Genomic DNA, 20,000 nt, shown 5'->3' with positions numbered 1-20,000 from the left:
TCCATTTCGCGTTCTCGACTCTCATTTTCAAGAGGATATAGTATCCGAGGTGGTTTAAAATACAAATCTGTGATCCACAATAAAAAAAAGGAGAGTGTGGAATCCAATGAGCCAGCTTGTACCTAAGTTACGGTCAGAGCGAAAAAAGATACGTCCATCGCTGCCTCTCACTGTAACGTTCCTCATCTACGAATCTTTCATCCTCGCTCAAATTAATGGGGTAATCATCACTTTCTCGGTCCGAATCTCTCTCGCTCCATTGTAAACAACGGGGAATTGTGAGGAATACTAGCTCCTGTGACGTCACGCTACTTCCGGTACAGGCAAGGCTTTTTTTTATCAGCGAGCAAAAGTTGCGAACTTTATCGTCGATTTTCTCTACTAAATCCTTTCAGCAAAAATATGGCAATATCGCGAAATGATCAAGTATGACACATAGAATGGATCTGCTATTCCCGTTTAAATAAAAAAAAATCATTTCAGTAGGCCTTTAAATCAACATAAAAACACAAGATACACTTACAATTAGTGCACCAACCCAAAAAACCTCCCTCCCCCATTTACCCTCATTCACACAAAAGGGTTGTTTCTTTCTGTTATTAATATTCTGGTTCCTACATTATATATCAATATATATCAATACAGTCTGCAAGGGATACAGTCCGTAAGCACACATGATTCTGCGTGCTGCTGGTCCACAAATAGTACTAACCTTTAACAGTTAATTTTACTAATTTTCATTCATTACTAGTTTCTATGTAACTGTTTTTATATTGTTGTACTTTCTTTTTTATTCAAGAAAATGTTTTTAATTTATTTATCTTATTTTACTAATTTTTTTAAAAAGTACCTTATCTTCACCATACCTGGTTGTCCAAATTAGGCATAATAATGTGTTAATTCCACGACTGCATATATCGGTTGATATCGGTATCGGTTGATATCGGTAATTAAAGAGTTGGACAATATCGGAATATCGGATATCGGCAAAAAGCCATTATCGGACATCCCTAATTATTATTATTATTCAAGGTTTAAATCTCTAGATCAACATTAGGTCTATCTGTCAATATAACGATTTTAAAGATTTAAGTTGTATGCCATTTTTGTCAAGGAAAACCATTTTTTTAATGGAAAAAAACACAAAATATGCAATATTTTCCCCCAATAAAATTTGAAAGTGGAATATTTTAGATTATATAATGATTGGAGTCTTAAAAAGGTCAATAACTCATAACAACATTTATTTTAATTCATTCTTTTTTGGAGCAATGACACTTAACAAAAAAAAAAAGTCCCACTAAAATTATTGGGGATCCAAAAGGGTACTGCTCAGTAAAGTTAAAAAAAAAAAATCCAACATTTTTTTAAACTTTTACCACAATAGTCTCAAGATCAACTTCAGATCTGTCATGTCTGTTCATGTTTTTGTTTTGGCCATGTGTTTGTTTTTTGGACTCTTTTTAGTTCTTGGTTGCACTTCCTTGTTTGGTTTGGTTTCCATGGTCACCCATTAGTTTTCACCTGTCTTGTCACGCACCTGTTTCACGTTTCGAGTCACGCACCTGTTTTCACTGATCACGTCACTATTTAAATCTGTCTGTTTCTGTTGTTCGTCCTGGCGTCCTCACACTATTTCATCACTCTGCTTCATGTCGTGTCACAGTTCTTTACCAAGTAAGTTTTGTTCATTTATGCCACAGTTAGTGTTTTTGTTTCTTTGTTCATAGTTTTTGTGCCCACGTGCATGTCTTTTGTTTCTTAGTCAAGTTGTATTTCCGCCTTTGTGCGCGCCATTTGTTTGCTTCCTTTTTGTTTGTAGTTTATTAGTGTTAAACAATAAATCATGTATTTAAATTCACGCCTTGCCCGCGCCAATTTTCCTTTGCCTTCCGGAGAAGCAAAACCCAAGAACCCAGTCAGTAGGACGCCAGCAGAAGAGTTTCTCCGCCAAAAAATTGGACAATTTTGACGAGGCAACGTGGGAGGTCCTCCGCGCGATGGAGGAAGAGACGCTGCGTTATTCTTCCGGTAAGCGCAGAGACCTGATGTGGGGGCCAGATGGAAATCTGGTGCCATTGAGCTCCAGTTGGTCCGAGGACGGCGCTGCGTCACCGCAGTCCCGGAAGCGCCGCTCCAGACCAAGGACATCAGGGAAGGCGAGCGGACAGCATGCGGCGCTGCCGCAGGCTCCTCCCACTCCGGGCGGAAGCAGGTTGCTGCCAGCTCCACAGCTCCAAAATGACATCACAGACCAGGATTTTTTTTTTCTGAACTCTTTTTCTTTTCATCATCCGCCTCCAACCAAAGACTCTAAAAACATGATAAGACATTACCAAGACATGTTTTTAGAAATAAGAGCATGTCAAGCCAAGCCACCCAAATTTCATGCCCCGCCCCCCAAGACTCAAGCCACGCCCATGTCACAACAGGTTTCTTTTTTTTCACCCACTCAATCACATGTAGAAAAAAAAAAGGACATTTTGGACAATTTAGAGGGGAGGATTCTGCCCCCCTCCTGACCTCCCTCCACCCACCCCAAAAGACGGTTCCAGACCGCGGGGAGCGCGTCTGGGATCCGCTCCTTGAGGGGGGGGCTAGGGCTGGGAATTGTTCAGGTGGGGTGGGTCAGCATCGCCATGCCAAGCCACAGCCTCCAGCACGGCCACCACCACCTGTCTTTCGACCTGCCAAGCCACAGCCTCCAGCTAGGCCACCTCCACCTGCTCCACGCCCAGCTCCACGCCAAGCTCCACCAGTACCTGCTCCACGCCAGGCACCTGTCGCAGCTCCACGCCAAGTTCCGCTACCTGCTCCACGACGCCAAGTGCCGCCAGTCGCAGCTTCACGACGCCAAGTGCCGCCAGTCGCAGCTCCACGACGCCAAGTGCCGCCAGTCGCAGCTCCACGACGCCAAGTGCCGCCAGTCGCAGAGTATATATACTGTATGTCTTGTGTTTATTTACTGTTGTAGTCATACTTGCCAACCTTGAGACCTCCGATATCGGGAGTTAAGAGGAGAGTATATTTACAGCTAGAATTCACCAGCTCAAGTATTTCATATATATATATATATATATATATATATATATATATATATATATATATATATATATATATATATATATATATATATATATATACATTTATTTATTTATTTTATTTATTTTATTATACATTGGACATGACTGAGTATATCATTTCGGCCACCGTGTTCAATGGAGAAGTCTGTTCTACATAATGTACAGGCAACATACATACACCTTCCCCTTCGAACTGTCCTGAATGAACTGAAATTCTTGTTTCCATTCGTTTTGGAACTTGCAAGCGTATTTCTTCATCTTGCTCGTCGACGGCGTCGCCATGTCTGTAACTTCCTCGTTCTTCTGCCTCGTCTCCTTGTTGTGTGCGCAGTTGTGCACTCTACTCTCTAAAAAACGTAGATGTTATGACGTCATTGGGCAGGCAAGCTGTTTATATTGTGGGAAAGCGGACGTGAGAACAGGCTGTCCACACTCAGGTCCGCATTGAGCTGGAGGGGGCGTGGCCTCCAGCTCCGGCTGAATACCGGGAGTTTGTCAGGAGAAAATTTCTGCCGGGAGGTTGTCGGGGGAGGTGCTGAATACCGGGAGTCTACCGCTAAACGGGAGGGTTGGCAAGTATGTTTGTAGTCATTCCCAGCTGAATATCAGGTCCCACTCGCCTCTCACAGCATCTTCCCTATCTGAATCACTTCCACTCCCCACTAGTCCTTCACTTGCACTTTCCTCATCCACAAATCTTTCATCCACGCTCAAATTAATGAGGAAATCGTCGCTTTCTCGGTCCGAATCGCTCTCACTTCTGGCCGCCATCACTGTAAACAACAGGGAACTTTGCGGAAATGTTCAACTGACTACGTCACGCTACTTCCGGTAGGGGCAAGGCTTTTTTTTGGTCAGATACCAAAAGTTGCGATCTTTATCATCGATGTTCTCTACTAAATCCTTTCAGCAAAAATATGGCAATATCGCGACATGATCAAGTATGACACATAGAATGGATCTGCTATCCCCGTTTTAATAAAAAAAAATCATTTCAGTAGGCCTTTAACATCAGGCTACCCAGATAGGCTACTGTCAACAACTTGTGATCTGTTTAACTATCGCAACTGTCTATCAACTGTATGTGTTCTCAAATTCATCCGCCAACGGTCCCGGTGAGTATCCAATCCAATCGCGTAAATGTCACGTTCAACTTCAGGCCATCTAGAAGGCCTTACTGACAACAATTCGTGATCTGATTGGCTATCGCAACTGTCTATCAACTGTGTGTGCCCGTTCACTTACAGTGCACGGACGCCCGCGTTGTTGATTCTGAAGGCCCCGGGCAGATTTGGTACAGCATGGTAACATAAGCTAGCTGAATTCTGATTGGATACAAACTAAAAACTAAAAACAACAGCACTGGAATGAGCATAATATGACATGAAGAGAATATGAATACTTTTAGATATAAATAATTGTATCTTTAATTTCTGGTTATGTTAGGCCAGCAGAGAAGGCCTTGCTGGCCCTGACGGCACACCCCTGTCTCCAGGTGTCTACACCCGCTAATAAATTCACAGAAATAACGTCATCTCCCTCTGGAGCCTATTTACTACACAGGCAGTGAATCCAAGCTAAAGAGACGGCAGCAGTTATCTCCATCATGGCGCGGTCTCAGTGGATATCCAGACATGGCTTTTGTGGCCCCTGGGGGCCGCGGGGCAGACGGTGTTACACAGTGGGGCCAGAGCGGCAGGAGACCGTGTTACAGTAATTTAATTTCCCATGAAGATTGATGAAGCATAATATATTGAGCTAGCTTTCTATTTTTATGACCCTGTGCTATTTCCATGCTAGATTCTAAAAGGAAGGTGGTGAACATAACCATAAATGTGGATAAGTACATTATATATAATATTCCCTTATATAGTGGCCACAGTACTGGGCATTTATTACAATTCAGTAGATAGTTATTTTGTTGTTGTTGTTTTTTTTTTTTTTAATATGTCCTGTCCAGCAAGCCAGGCAAATAGTATTGTTAATGTAGATGTTTATTATTTATTATTTATTATTATTATTAGGCATGTCCAATAATGGCTTTTTGCCGATATCCGATATTCCGATAGTGTCCAACTCTTTAATTACAGATACCAATATCAACCGATATTGATATCAACCGATACCGATACCTACAGTCGTGTAATTAACACATTATTATGCTTAATTTGGACAACCAGGTATGGTGAAGATAAGGTCCTTTTAAAAAAATTAAATAAAGTAAAATAAGATAAATAAATTAAAAACATTTTCTTGAATAAAAAAGAAAGTAAAACAATATAAAAACAGTTAGCTAGCCACCGACCGCACGGATGATCGGGTGAAGTCCTTCGTCTTTCCGTCGCTGGAACGCAGGTGAGCACGGGTGTTGATGAGCAGATGAGGGCTGGCTGGCGTAGGTGGAGCGCTAATGTTTTTATCATAGCTCTGTGAGGTCCCGTTGCTAAGTTAGCTTCAATGGCGTCGTTAGCAACAGCATTGTTAAGCTTCGCCAAGCTGGGAATTATTAACTGTGTAGTTACATGTCCATGGTTTAATAGTATTGTTGATCTTCTGTCTATCCTTCCAGTCAGGGATTTATTCATTTTGTTTCTATCTGCATTTGAGCCCGATGCTATCACGTTAGCTCAGTAGCTAAAGAGCTTCGCCGATGTATTGTCGTGGAGATAAAAGTCACTGTGAATGTCCATTTCGCGTTCTCGACTCTCATTTTCAAGAGGATATAGTATCCGAGGTGGTTTAAAATACCAATCCGTGATCCACAATAGAAAAAGGAGAAAGTGTGGAATCCAATGAACCCTTGTACCTAAGTTACGGTCAGAACGAAAAAAGATACGTCCTGCACTGCACTCTAGTCCTTCACTCTCACTTTCCTCATCCACAAATCTTTCATCCTCGCTCAAATTAATGGGGTAATCGTCGCTTTCTCGGTCCGAATCTCTCTCGCTGCATTGTAAACAATGGGGAAATGTGAGGAGGCTATCAACTGACTACGTCACGCTACTTCCGGTAGGGGCAAGGCTTTTTTTTATCAGATACCAAAAGTTGCAATCTTTATCGTCGTTGTTCTAAATCCTTTTAGCAAAAATATGGCAATATTGCGAAATGATCAAGTATGACACTTAGAATGGATCTGCTATCCCCGTTTAAATAAAAAAAAATTCATTTCAGTAGGCCTTTAATAACAGAAAGAAACAACCCTTTTGTGTGGATGAGTGTAAATGGGGAGGTTTTTTGGGTTGGTGCACTAATTGTAAGTGTATCTTGTGTTTTTTATGTTGATTTAATAAAAAATAATAATACATTTTAAAAAATTAAATAAACGATACCGATAATTAAAAAAACGATACCGATAATTTCCGATATTACATTTTAAAGCATTTATCGGCCGATAATAGTATATATATCGGACATCTCTAATTATTATTTTTTTGATTAAATGGATACATTTAGTGGTTGGCGCAGGAGGAAATATAAAGCTATTGCAGGGACAAGAGGGGGACAAACAACAACAGAACTCTATCAGCAAATACGATATATACAAATATAATACCAACAATTATAAAAACGAACTTGATAAGTGAAGTAGCTGGTAATAACACGTAAATGACAAAGGACATTATTGCACTACAACTGGAGCAATAAAAATACCAATAGAAATGACAATAATGATAATGAATTATAAGAATTTCCTCTAATATCAACATTACAAATGCAACAATGCGTAAAAGCAATGCATACATTGAACATACAAAATAATGTAGATAAAGAGGAGCGGACTATATTAACCTTTTACATTGTTATGATGAGTATGTCTGGTCTTGTCATCCTCGTCCGGACTGAAGGGCGACACGGCAGTGCGGCTCGATCAAAAGAGATGTCGGGGACGCTTTACTGAACCAAAAGTTGCCTTATTACAAGCGAGTGTCATTATACAGGACTGCAGTTCCTGGAGGAGGTCAGGTCAAGAAAACTTTTAGAAGCCACACCATCAGTTTTTATATTCCTCCTTCCTGTCTGTGTGTGTGTGTGCTAAGTCAGGAGAGCGCATCCTGACCATAAAAGGGGCGGTATAGCTCGGTTGGTAGAGTGGCCGTGCCAGCAACTTGAGGGTTCCAGGTTCGATCCCCGCTTCTGCCATCCTAGTCACTGCCGTTGTGTCCTTGGGCAAGACACTTTACCCACCTGCTCCCAGTGCCACCTACACTGGTTTAAAAATGTAACTTAGATATTGGGTTTCACAATGTAAAGCGCTTTGAGTCACTAGAGAAAAGCACTTTATGAATATAATTCACATACACATAAAAGGAGAAGTTTGTGTGTAAGTGTCTAAGTCACAACTTAGATGTTGGCGTCGAGCTAAACATGTTGTCTCTTCTCAAGGATAGGGTTATCACTTTTGCATTCCAAAGTCCCAATTAGGGTCTCTATCCTACGAGAAGTGATCCAATCCAACTGCGATTATCAAACTAAGGGGCCTTATCTTATTATGTGCTCAAACTGAAATACCACTATTTAATTAAACTTGGTGGTTTGCTTTCTCCAAGATGAATATAAACATTCACCACATGCAAAACATAATATGAGTTAAATAATTAACTTCATTTATGGTAAAAAATACGTGCCTTGTTTCAATGCAATATGTGATTGATTGATTGTGTCATAGCTCTTCTACTCTTGAACCGCTGCACACAAAAGTTTGTTAAAAGTTTCACCCCTAAGAGTCGTATTGACTTGAAATTTCTTACACCATTCAATGTGCTCTACAAAACGTGTGTTATTCGTCTTGTAGAGCTGTGTTTTGCCTGATTACTACTTTTAGGGAACTGAGGTGCAAATGTCTATAAAATACCAGCCAGATTGGTAGCAAAAATGGCCGCCATCAAGCAAAAGGTCTTTAAGAGCTCCGGGCAGGACTGACTGTGAATAATTGGCCATAAGTTAGTGACCATTGGTCAAATGATTACACAACTTGAAAATATCTGTATAACATGTAAGGCAGGGGTGCTTACACTTTTTCTGCAGGCGAGCTACTTTTCAATTGATCAAGTCGCGGGGATCTACCTCATTCATATATATAATTTATATTTACTTATTTATGAAATGTATGTTTTTGTTAACAAGTTAAGGGTGTTTAATGATAATGCAAGCATGTTTAACACATTTAGTTAATATTGTTAATAAATTAAAGGTGTTTAATGATATTGCAAGCATGTTTAACACATATAGTTAATATTGTTAATAAATTAAAGGTGTTTAATGATAATACAAAAATGTTTAATACATATAGTTAATATTGTTAACAAGTTAAAGGTGTTTAAAGATAATGCAAGCATGTTTAACACATATAGTTATATTGTTAACAAGTTAAAGGTGTTTAATGATAATACAAGCATGTTTAATACATATAGTTAATATTGTTAACAAGTTAAAGGTTGTTTAAAGATAATGCAAGCATGTTTAACACATATAGTTAATATTGTTAACAAGTTAAAGGTGTTTAAAGATAATGCAAGCATGTTTAACACATATAGTTAATATTGTTAACAAGTTAAAGGTGTTTAAAGATAATACAAGCATGTTTAACACATAGTTAATATTGTTAACAAGTTTAAAGATTAAAGATTAAAGATACCAATGATTGTCACACACACACTAGATGTGGTGAAATTTGTCCTCTGCATTTGACCCATCCCCTTGGGGAGCAGTGGGCAGCAGCGGCACCGCGCCCGGGAATCATTTTGGTGACTTAACCCCCAACGCCAACCCGTGTTGCTGAGTGCCAAGCAGGGAGGTTATGGGTCCAAAGTTGTTTAAAGATAATACAAGCATGTTTAACACATATAGTTAATATTGTTAATAAATTAAAAGTGTTTAATGATAATACAATAATGTTTAATACATATAGTTAATATTGTTAATAGATTAAAAGTGTTTAATGATAATACTAGCATGTTTAACACATATAGTTAATATTGTTAATAAGTTAAAGGTGTTTAAAGATAATACAAGCATGTTTAACACATACTGTATAGTTAATATTGTTAACAAGTTAAAGGTGTTTACAGATAATACAAGCATGTTTAACACATATAGTTAATATTGTTAACAAGTTAAAGGTGTTTAAAGTTAATACAAGCATGTTTAACACATATAGTTAATATTGTTAACAAGTTAAAGGTGTTTAATGATAATACAAGAATGTTTAACACATATAGTTAATATTGTTAACCAGTTAAAAGTGTTTAATGATAATACAAGCATGTTTAACACATATAGTTAATATTGTTAACAAGTTAAAGGTGTTTAAAGATAATACAAGCATGTTTAACACATAGTTAATATTGTTAACAAGTTTAAAGATTAAAGATTAAAGATACCAATGATTGTCACACACACACTAGATGTGGTGAAATTTGTCCTCTGCATTTGACCCATCCTCTTGGGGAGCAGTGGGCAGCAGCGGCGCCGCGCCCGGGAATCATTTTGGTGACTTAACCCCCAACTCCAACCCGTGTTGCTGAGTGCCAAGCAGGGAGGTTATGGGTCCAAAGTTGTTTAAAGATAATACAAACATGTTTAACACATATAGTTAATATTGTTAATAAATTAAAAGTGTTTAATGATAATACAAGAATGTTTAATACATATAGTTAATATTGTTAATAGATTAAAAGTGTTTAAAGATCATACAAGCATGTTTAACACATATAGTTAATATTGTTAATAAGTTAAAGGTGTTTAAAGATAATACAAGCATGTTTAACACATACTGTATAGTTAATATTGTTAACAAGTTAAAGGTGTTTACAGATAATACAAGCATGTTTAACACATATAGTTAATATTGTTAACAAGTTAAAGGTGTTTAAAGTTAATACAAGCATGTTTAACACATATAGTTAATATTGTTAACCAGTTAAAAGTGTTTAATGATAATACAAGCATGTTTAACACATAGATTCCTTTCTTTCATGAAGACAAGAATATAAGTTGGTGTATTACCTGATTCTGATGACTTGCATTGATAGGAATCAGACAGTGGTGCTTATAACGTCCGCATTTTCAAATGGAGGGGGAAAAAAGTCCTCCTTTCTGTCCAATACCACATGAAAGTGGTTGGTTTTTGGCATCTTATTTGTCCAGCTTCCGTACTCCTTTGTATACACTTTACAAGAAATACATTGGCGGCAAACTCCGCAGCTTGCTAGCTTGTGCACGCCAGCTTTCTGAGACTCTTATTTTGTTAGCGCAGGCAGGATGAAGCAGCGCTTTTATTGTGCAACTGTGCAGTCGGTCTTTGGAGTTTTGACGACAGGTACGGCGCCAGAGTCTGTTGAAATAAAAAGTGTTTCTCGCCTTCCTGTCGGTCATTTTCTCTTAATAATGAGCTGGCAGCAGCCAGCGTCATCTCAGAAGACCCTCGGGTGCCGTGAATGTCAATCAAGTGACGAAAGTGACATCATAGTGAAGATTTATGATCGCTCATTTTTAGGACTATTTTTTTAATGCCTGGCTGGCGATCGACTGACACACCCTCCGTGATCGACCGGTAGCTCGCGATCGACGTAATGAGCACCCCTGATGTAAGATATATGGGGCGCCAAAAATGGAGTGTCCAAATGACCTCTGCCAGGAAGTTATGAATTCGCTTGGGATTCTTTTGTGAGTTAGTCAGCAACATAACTCAAAAGTTTATTGGCAGATTTTAATGAAACTTTCAGGAAATGTCAGTAATGGATTAAATGATTAGATTTTGTGGGCGGTCCAGATAACCCTCTGATTCAGGACTTTTATCAATTATTATTTCTTATTGGGAGATAGGGCCTGGCGGAGGTCTGCGCTCTCCAAGTGTGTTTCTAGTCGTGTTGTCCCGATACCAATATTTCGGTACCGGTACCAAACTATTTCGATACTTTACGATACTTTTCTAAATAAAGGGCACCACAAAAAATTGCATTATTGGCTTTATTTTAACAAAAAATCTTACAGTACATTAAACATATGTTTCTTATTGCAAGTTTGTCCTTAAATAAAATAGTGAACATAGAAGACAACTTGTCTTTTAGTAGTAAGTAAGCAAACAAAGTCCCCTAATTTAGCTGCTGACATTTGCAGTAACATATTGTGTCATTTTCCATTCTATTATTTTGTCAAAATGATTAAGGACAAGTGGTAGAAAATGAATTATTAATCCACATATATTAATTTACTAGTAAAATCTGCTTACTTTCTCTTTTAACATGTTCTATCTACACTTCTGTTAAAATGTAATAATCACTTATTCTTCTGTTGTTTGATACTTTACATTAGTTTTGGATGATACCACAAATTTAGGTATCAATCCAATACCAAGTCGTTACAGGATCATACATTGGTCATAATTTAAGTCTTCATGTGTCCAAGGACATATTTCCTGAGTTAATAAACATAACATACATTTTTTTTAAAAGGAAATACAACTTGTGATGCTACAAAATATTGATGTAATCATAGTAGTTTCGACTAGATACGCTCCTGTACTTGGTATCATTACAGTGGATATCAGGTGTAGATCCACCAATGGCGTTTGTTTACATTTTGACGCTGGTGAGCTACGGTGTGTAGTGAAGCATGTTTAGCTATTCCTCGTCCAGCAGGGATGATACTTGTAAGAAACTTACTTTATTTGTCGCCATGGAGGCGAGGATTAGTGTTTTAGAAGTAGCTAAAATACTGCAGATTGCGGCTAGACTTTAGCCGCTAGCTAGCTAGCCATGTTTTAAAGCATTACTTCCGGTTGGCGTTTCAGTGTTATAACTTCACCTTTATCGTTAGTTTTTAAGCCAAAATGCGTCCATTCTCCCTTTTCTGTTGTTGCGTTGACCAGCTCTTCCTCCCAGGGAATTTAAGTTGCTGGTCACTCCCAAGTTCTTTTTATGGCACATAAGCTGAAGTTTAAATTGATCACCAGGCAGTAGTTGGTATTTTGTGGTTTATTCTCAAAGCTTTGAAAACAAACGTGAGACCAATCCAGTACAGAAGCGTTCCCTAGCCCAGCCAAGATCGATTTCCCCCAGATATTCTCCTCTACCCCCCCTCTTCCCCTCCCTCCTCCCCACCTGTTGTCTCCTAGCCCAGCACCGCTTTGTCCCCTTATCGCAAGAATGTTATGGGAGTCTCAACAGAGAGAATATTCAACACTCTGACTCTCTCAGCAAGGACACTCAAATGCAAGCACTTTGTACCAGATGATTAAAATATGACTATAGGAGATACAAAAGAAGTAACTATTAAATATGGATATATGTAATTATCCACTTCCGTCACTGTCTACACACTGTGTCTGCTTGTAAGTACTCTGTGATTATGCGCTGCCGAACATGCTCCTCTGTTCGTAAACCAGCAATGACACGACGTGACCACGATGGGGGAGGGGGGGGTATGATTCATTAGTATCGCGGTACTATACTAATACCGGTATACCGTACAACCCTAGTTTCTAGTTGTTAACTGTGTATATCTTTTTGTCGTCACGTGCATGTTTTGAAGTCTGAGGCCTGAAACGTACGTCTTCCCAAGTTTTTTTTTTGCGGCGAGTTGAGATTTAACGGGTGAGGTTATGTCCTTAGGAGACAAGACGTTTCGGTGAGGTGGCAATGTTACAGCGTTGGCAGATTTGTGAACGCCTCACCGGGTCAGGTGGCGGTGAGGAAACTTGCAAAAACAAGTATCGTGTGTTGTGTACTCAGCTGGTGAAGCTGCATGCTGCACAGTTCACGGCTTCTGGAAGATAAAATAGCAGCATCAAATGTTGTGTTTTTGGATGATCACTTCCCTACCTCTGTACGGTCTCCACCTCTGTTTCTTTCCCTTTATGGCCTCCCTTTTATTGCACACACTTATTCACGAGAACCACTCGGAGCGAGCACGTCCATCAGGAGGACGGTTTGGTATTGGCTGTGGAAATAATTCCTGCTGCTGCAGAAGCTATTACCAATCGAACGGTGTTGGATGTTTGCCGCTATAAAGGTGTTGGATGTTTACCGCTATAAAGGGAACAGAGCGCAATCATTTCAGGCACTTTCGCCTTTGATGCACGGCTCTCATGTTAACTATGAAATAGGCCTGGTTTAGTCTGAACTAATGATTCAATCTTACAGAGACCAGTTATTGTACGGGTGTTGTCAAGCAATGATCTGTATAGTGCACAACCTCATGTTGATTGTGCAAATGCTAAAAATCAATGTATTTTTTGACCTCACTTGTTTGTTTGTTTTACATTTTTCCCATTTTCTCAATTGAAGAACATGTGTGGTGGAATGTCCGAATCTTAAAGGCCTACTGAAATGATTTTTTTTTATTTAAACGGGGATAGCAGATCCATTCTATGTGTCATACTTGATCATTTCGCGATATTGCCATATTTTTGCTGAAAGGATTTAGTATAGGACAACGACGATAAAGTTCACAACTTTTGGTCGCTGATAAAAAAAAAAGCCTTGCCTATACCGGAAGTAGCGTGACGTCACAGGAGGAAGGATTCCTCATATTCTACCATTGTTTTCAATGGAGCGAGAGTGATTCGGACCGAGAAAGCGACGATTACCCCATTAATTTGAGCGAGGATGAATGATTCGTGGATGAGGAACGTTAGAGTGAAGGACTAGAGAGGCAGTGCAGGGTGTATCTTTTTTCGCTCTGACCGTAACTTAGGTACAAGGTCTCATTGGATTCCACACTCTCTCCTTTTTCTATTGTGGATCACGGATTTGTATTTTAAACCACCTCGGATACTGTATCCTCTTGAAAATGAGAGTCGAGAACGCGAAATGGACATTCACAGTGACTTTTATCTCCACGACAATACATCAACGAAACACTTTAGCTACGGAGCTAAGGTGATAGCATCAGGCTCAAATGCAGATAGAGACACAATTAAAAAAAAACCTGACTGGAAGGATATACAGAAGATCAACAATACTATTAAACCATGAACATGTAAATACACGGTCAATAATTTCCAGCTTGGCGAAGCTTAACAATGATGTTGCTAACGAGCTATTGAAGCTAACTTAGCTACGGAGCGGCGGCGGGCGTTGTAGCTTTCGACGACACCCCGGCCGCCATCAGAGTCGGCAAGAAACATATATTTCCCCAAAGTTACGTACGTGACATGCACATAGCGGCACGCACGTACGGGCAAGCTAACAAATGTTTGGAAGACAAAGCTGTACTCACGGTAGCGCGTCTGCTATCCATCTCAAGCACAACACAACCTCCTGGTGTTGGTGTTGCTGTAGTCTGCACCGATCGCACCTACAACTTTCTTATTTGCAGTCTCCATTGTCCATTAAACAAATTGCAACAGATTCACCAACACAGACGTCCAGAATACTGTGGAATTGTTCGATGAAAACAGAGCAGTTTGTATGGTGACACATTGGGTCCGAATACTTCCGTTGCCGTCGTGACGTCACGCGCATACGTCACCATACATAGACGTTTTCAAGCGGAAGTTTCCCGGGAGATATAAAATTGCACTTTATAAGTTAACCCGGCCGTCTTGGCATGTGTTGCAATGTTAAGATTTCATCATTGATGTATAAACTATCAGACTGCGTGGTCGGTAGTAGTGCAATGTTAAGATTTCATCATTGATGTATAAACTATCAGACTGCGTGGTCGGTAGTAGTGCAATGTTAAGATTTCATCATTGATGTATAAACTATCAGACTGCGTGGTCGGTAGTAGTGGGTTTCTGTAGGCCTTTAAACGGCAACAAAAGTGAATTTAGTACAAAAGTTTTATTTATCCATAATCAAATGGTACAAGGTTGGATTGAATTGCCATGCAAACAGACAACGTCCCCGGAGACGTTGGATGAATGGAGAATCATGCGAATCATGCATAGGCTTGGTCTACTTGGCCATTTATGTGTTTCCCTTGTGTGTCAAGGTCCAGTTGTTTTGGACCTGTTTGTTCTGCAACATCCTTGAATCCCGTAGTCATAATAAACAATCAAAACATTTTGTACAACGGTCAGGCCGACCATACGTTCAACTCCAACCCACATATGCTCTCCCAATGGTTCAGAATAGAAAAAAGAGAAACGAGCAGACATGTCCTTCTTAATGCTTTTCGACCTCGCTCTCTTTCCGGACTTTTGACAGACACAAAATATGGTACAAAAGGTCAGAAATTCCACCACACATGTGCTGTGATTTTAGGGGACAGACTTTATTTACCTCCAACACTTTGCAATTGTTGCTCGCAACCTAGAGCATAATAATTAGCCGAGAGACAACTAATATCCCCAAGGTATCGCTGAATATCTATCACACATTTTTAAAATATGACTACTTTGATTTTAGTTTAGTTTTTAGTGGTGCTCTGATCGATCCTACATGAAATGTACAAAACCCAAAACCAGTGAAGTTGGCACGTTGGGTAATTCGTAAATAAAAACAGAATACAATGATTTGCAAATAATTTTCACCTCATATTCTTCTATGCTTGATGTACAGCTTAAGTTGTTCAACAGTCCGGGGGTCTCCGTTGTGGTATTCTAGGCTTCATAATGCGCCACACATTTTCCAATGGGAGACAGGTCTGGACTACCAGTCTAGTACCCGCACTCTTTTACTATGAAGCCACGCTGTTGTAACACGTGGCTTGGCATTGTTTTGCTGAAATAAGCAGGGGCGTCCATGATAACATTGCTTGGATGGCAACATATGTTGCTCCAAAACCTGTATGTACCTCTCAGCATTAATGGCACCTTCACAGATGTGTAAGTTACCCATGTCTTGGGCACTAACACACCCCCATACCATCACAGATGCTGGCTTTTCAACTTTGCGCCTATAACAATCCGGATGGTTCTTTTCCTCTTTGTTCCGGAGGACATGACATCCACAGTTTCCAAAAACAATTTGAAATGTGGACTCGTTAGACCACAGAACACTTTTCCACTTTGCATCAGTCCATCTTAGATGAGCTCGGGCCCAGCGAAGCCAGCGGCGTTTCTGGGTGTTGTTGATGAATGGCTTTCTCTTTGTATAGTAGAGTTTTAACTTGCACTTACAGATGTAGCGACCAACTGTAGTTACTGACAGTGGTTTTCTGAAGTGCTCCTGAATCCATGTGGTGATATCCTTTACACACTGATGTCGCTTTTTGATGCAGCACCGCCTGAGGGATCGAAGTTCACGTGCTTACGTGCAGTGATTTCTCCAGATTCTCTGAACTTTTTGATGATATTACGGACCGTAGATGGTGAAATCCCTACATTCCTTGCAATAGCTGGTTGAGAAATTTTGTTCTTAAACAATTTGCTCACGTATTTGTTGACAAAGTGGTGACCCTCGCCCCATCCTTGTCTGTGAATGACTGAGCATTTCATGGAAGCTGCTTTTATACCCAATCATGGCACCCACCTGTTCCCAATTAGCCTGTTCACCTGTGGGATGTTCCAAATAAGTGTTTGATGAGCATTCCCCAACTTTCTCAGTCTTTTTTGCCACTTGTGCCAGCTTTTTTGAAACATGTTGCAGGCATCAAATTCCAAATGAGGTAATATTTGCAAAAAATAACAAAGTTTACCAGTTGGAATGTTAAATATCTTGTCTTTGCAGTCTATTCAATTTACCATAGGTTGAAAAGGATTTGCAAATCATTGTATCCTCTTTTTATTTACCATTTACGCAACGTGCAAACGTCACTGGTTTTGCGTTTTGTAATTATGTTCATAGCCAAGAAGACCATAAAACATTTTAGAATGTTTTGTTGAACTTTTTTTCAGAGTTCTTGATAGACGTCACTCCTAAACAAATATATCAAACAAGTAATGTTTTTTTTTAATTGTTTACCTTTTTGAAGGCCTTTTGATCCGATAATGTCACAAGTTTAAATTAATAAAATGTATGTTGGTAATTGGGATTTGTTATATATTGCATATATCATATACAAATATATTATATCAGTATATATTATATACTTTACATTTTGCATATATGTTATAATTTATATTGCTACTATGGTACATTTTTAGTCTACTTTATACCTTTTGTTTTTGCCCTCTTTTTGTGCCCTTGTGTACGTTACCCTTGCCATCCTTTGTAACTGAGCTACTGTGTGGAACAATTTCCCTTGTGGATCAATAAAGTTTGTCTAAGTCTAAGTTTAAGTCTATTTGATCAAAAGGTCTTCAAAAACCAGTACATTTACTCTTTTACTTCATAGCTGAAGTTGACTGTGAGATTTGAGCAAAAAAGAATATAAATCCAAAAAAAATGTTATGCCCTTTGAAAAATGAAACATTGTCATGTTTGTCATAGAAAGCCTATTGGATTAATATTTATTAACATCTTGCAGATGCACTAAATTTGAAGTCGACGCCTTGTGCACAATTGGCTATTTTTGGAATTCCACCAAACTATCAAAAAATTAAGCAGACTTTTAGGGATAGTATCGCCTTTGCATCATTACTAGTTGGTACAAGGATTTTATTGGAGTGGAAATCACAGTTTGCCCCCAAGGCCTCCCTATGGTTTGAAGGCCTACTGAAATGAATTGTTTTTATTTAAACGGGGATAGCAGATCCATTCTATGTGTCATACTTGATCATTTCGCGATATTGCCATATTTTTGCTGAAAGGATTTAGTAGAGAATATCGACGATAAAGTTGCAACTTTTGGTCGCTGATAAAAAAAGCCTTGCCTGTACCGGAAGTAGCGTGACGTCATCAGAGGAAGGACTCCTCAAAATTTCCCGTTGTTTACACCAGCAGCGAGAGCGATTCGGACCGAGAAAGCGACGATTACCCCATTAATTTGAGCCAGGATGAAAGATTCGTGGATGAGGAACGTGAGAGTGAAGGACTAGAGTGCAGTGCAGGACATATCTTTTTTCGCTCTGACCGTAACTTAGGTACAAACTGGCTCATTGGATTCCACACTCTCTCCTTTTTCTATTGTGGATCACGGATTTGTATTTTAAACCACCTCGGATACTATATCCTCTTGAAAATGAGAGTCGAGAACGCGAAATGGACATTCACAGTGACTTTTATCTCCACGACAATACATCGGCGAAGCACTTTAGCTACGGAGCTAACATGATAGCATCATGCTTAAATGCAGATAGAAACAAAATAAATAAACCCCTGACTGGAAGGATAGACAGAAAATCAACAATACTATTAAACCATGAACATGTAAATACACGGTTAATGCTTTCCAGCTTGGCGAAGCTTAACAATGCTGTTGCTAACGACGCCATTGAAGCTAACTTAGCAACGGGACCTCGCAGAGCTATGCTAAAAACATTAGCGCTCCACCTACGCCAGCCAGCCCTCATCTGCTCATCAACACCCGTGCTCACCTGCGTTCCAGCGATCGACGGAAGGACGAAGGACTTCACCCGATCATCCGTGCGGTTGGCGGCTAGCGTCGGCTAGCGTGTCTGCTATCCAAGTAAGTCCTCCTGGTTGTGTTGCTACAGCCAGCAGCTAATACACCGATCCCACCTACAACTTTCTTCTTTGCAGTCTCCATTGTTCATTAAACAAATTGCAAAAGATTCACCAACACAGATGTCCAGAATACTGTGGAATTTTGAGATGAAAACAGAGCTTTTTTGTATTGGATTCAATGGGGTACCAATACTTCCGTATCAATTGTTGACGTCACGCGCATACGTCATCATATCTAGACGTTTTCAACCGGAAGTGTGGCGGGAAATTTAAAATTGCACTTTATAAGTTGACCCGGCCATATTGGCATGTGTTGCAATGTTAAGATTTCATCATTGATATATAAACTATCAGACTGCGTGGTCGGTAGTAGTGGGTTTCAGTAGGTCTTTAAGGACCTCATGTTTTTCTTAGATTTAGAGAAAATTAAATATAATCTGAGGGGTACACCAAAACAATTTGACTTGACCTGGGGCTGTATGATTACTCACTGTTGACAATGAACCTTTCCACTTACCTCAATTCTCTTTTTGTTTTAATTTAGTGACACTTGTCTGTATGGTTTTTATTTTTTAGTCAATTCGTTGGATTTTCTATCTGTTTGTGGTGAAGGGGAAGGCAGTACATTGTCACCCACTGTGACATATTTTTTTTGGGGGGGGAGAAGTTTCTTTTTCTCAGTACCTGTATTATGATTTCCCTATCAAATGAATACATTTTTTTTTTATTTTTTTTTTAAAGAATACAAACAAATCGACAAATTGCGTTCTACTGTATTGATACGTTTTATGTTTTGATGGCAGCTAATTTCATCTGATTGGAGTTCAACTCTATCGATATAAATGGGTTTTATTGAATGAAGCCGCCTGGTGGCATGTATCTAGCGTATTCCAATGTTGTTTCCAGTTATATCAGTTGTCGGCAACCCAAAACGTTGAAAGAGCCATATTGGACCAAAAATACAAAAAACAAATCTGTCAGGAGCCGCAAAAAGTGAAAAGCTGTATGTAAGTGTTATAATGAAGGCAACACATGATATAAGTGTCTATATTAGTTATATTAGCCTACTATCAAAATGACTATTGGGGTCTGAAGGAAATTTTCGTTGACAGAAATGTTGAAATGTAATATTTATTCTACGCATTTTTATAACGTTAGAAACCAGAGATAACTCCTGGAAATTACTGACTTGTAATGGCCAAAGTATAGATCTGTGTGTCCAAGTTAAAGGAAATGGCAGGCTGTCTTCTTCTAATGGATTTATTACAATTATTAAAAGTTTTGGCAGGCTATGTATTGATTGCTGTGGTCTGGAACAACACCGCACACACATATTAGATACAGATAATGTGTCATGAGACATGCAAAACTAAATTATATACAAAAAGGATCAAAGTAAAGGATATTAAATGAGCTCAAATATACCTACAAATGAGGCATAATGATGCAATATGTACATACA

The 20,000-nt window shown here is 39.2% G+C and overlaps 2 protein-coding genes across 2 annotated transcripts in view; one reads left to right on the top strand and one right to left on the bottom strand.

The window, feature by feature from the left end:
- Positions 1-4,691, bottom strand: part of LOC133644601 (yjeF N-terminal domain-containing 3-like) — a 32,982-nt gene extending 28,291 nt beyond the window's left edge. The window contains exon 1 of the mRNA XM_062039234.1: positions 4,671-4,691. Coding sequence (XP_061895218.1) covers positions 4,671-4,691 — 21 coding nt within the window. The remainder of the gene's footprint in view (positions 1-4,670) is intronic.
- A 26-nt stretch (positions 4,692-4,717) lies between these two features.
- Positions 4,718-20,000, top strand: part of LOC133644598 (homeobox protein Nkx-2.2a-like) — an 18,930-nt gene continuing 3,647 nt past the window's right edge. Inside the window, exon 1 of the mRNA XM_062039223.1 lies at positions 4,718-4,796. Coding sequence (XP_061895207.1) covers positions 4,718-4,796 — 79 coding nt within the window. The remainder of the gene's footprint in view (positions 4,797-20,000) is intronic.

The sequence above is a fragment of the Entelurus aequoreus genome, linkage group LG03 (genome assembly GCF_033978785.1).
Source record: "Entelurus aequoreus isolate RoL-2023_Sb linkage group LG03, RoL_Eaeq_v1.1, whole genome shotgun sequence".
In the NCBI taxonomy this organism is placed as follows: Eukaryota; Metazoa; Chordata; class Actinopteri; order Syngnathiformes; family Syngnathidae; genus Entelurus; species Entelurus aequoreus.
The sequence above is the reverse complement of the archived record's forward strand: the minus strand, read 5'-3'. Positions and strand labels throughout refer to the sequence as shown.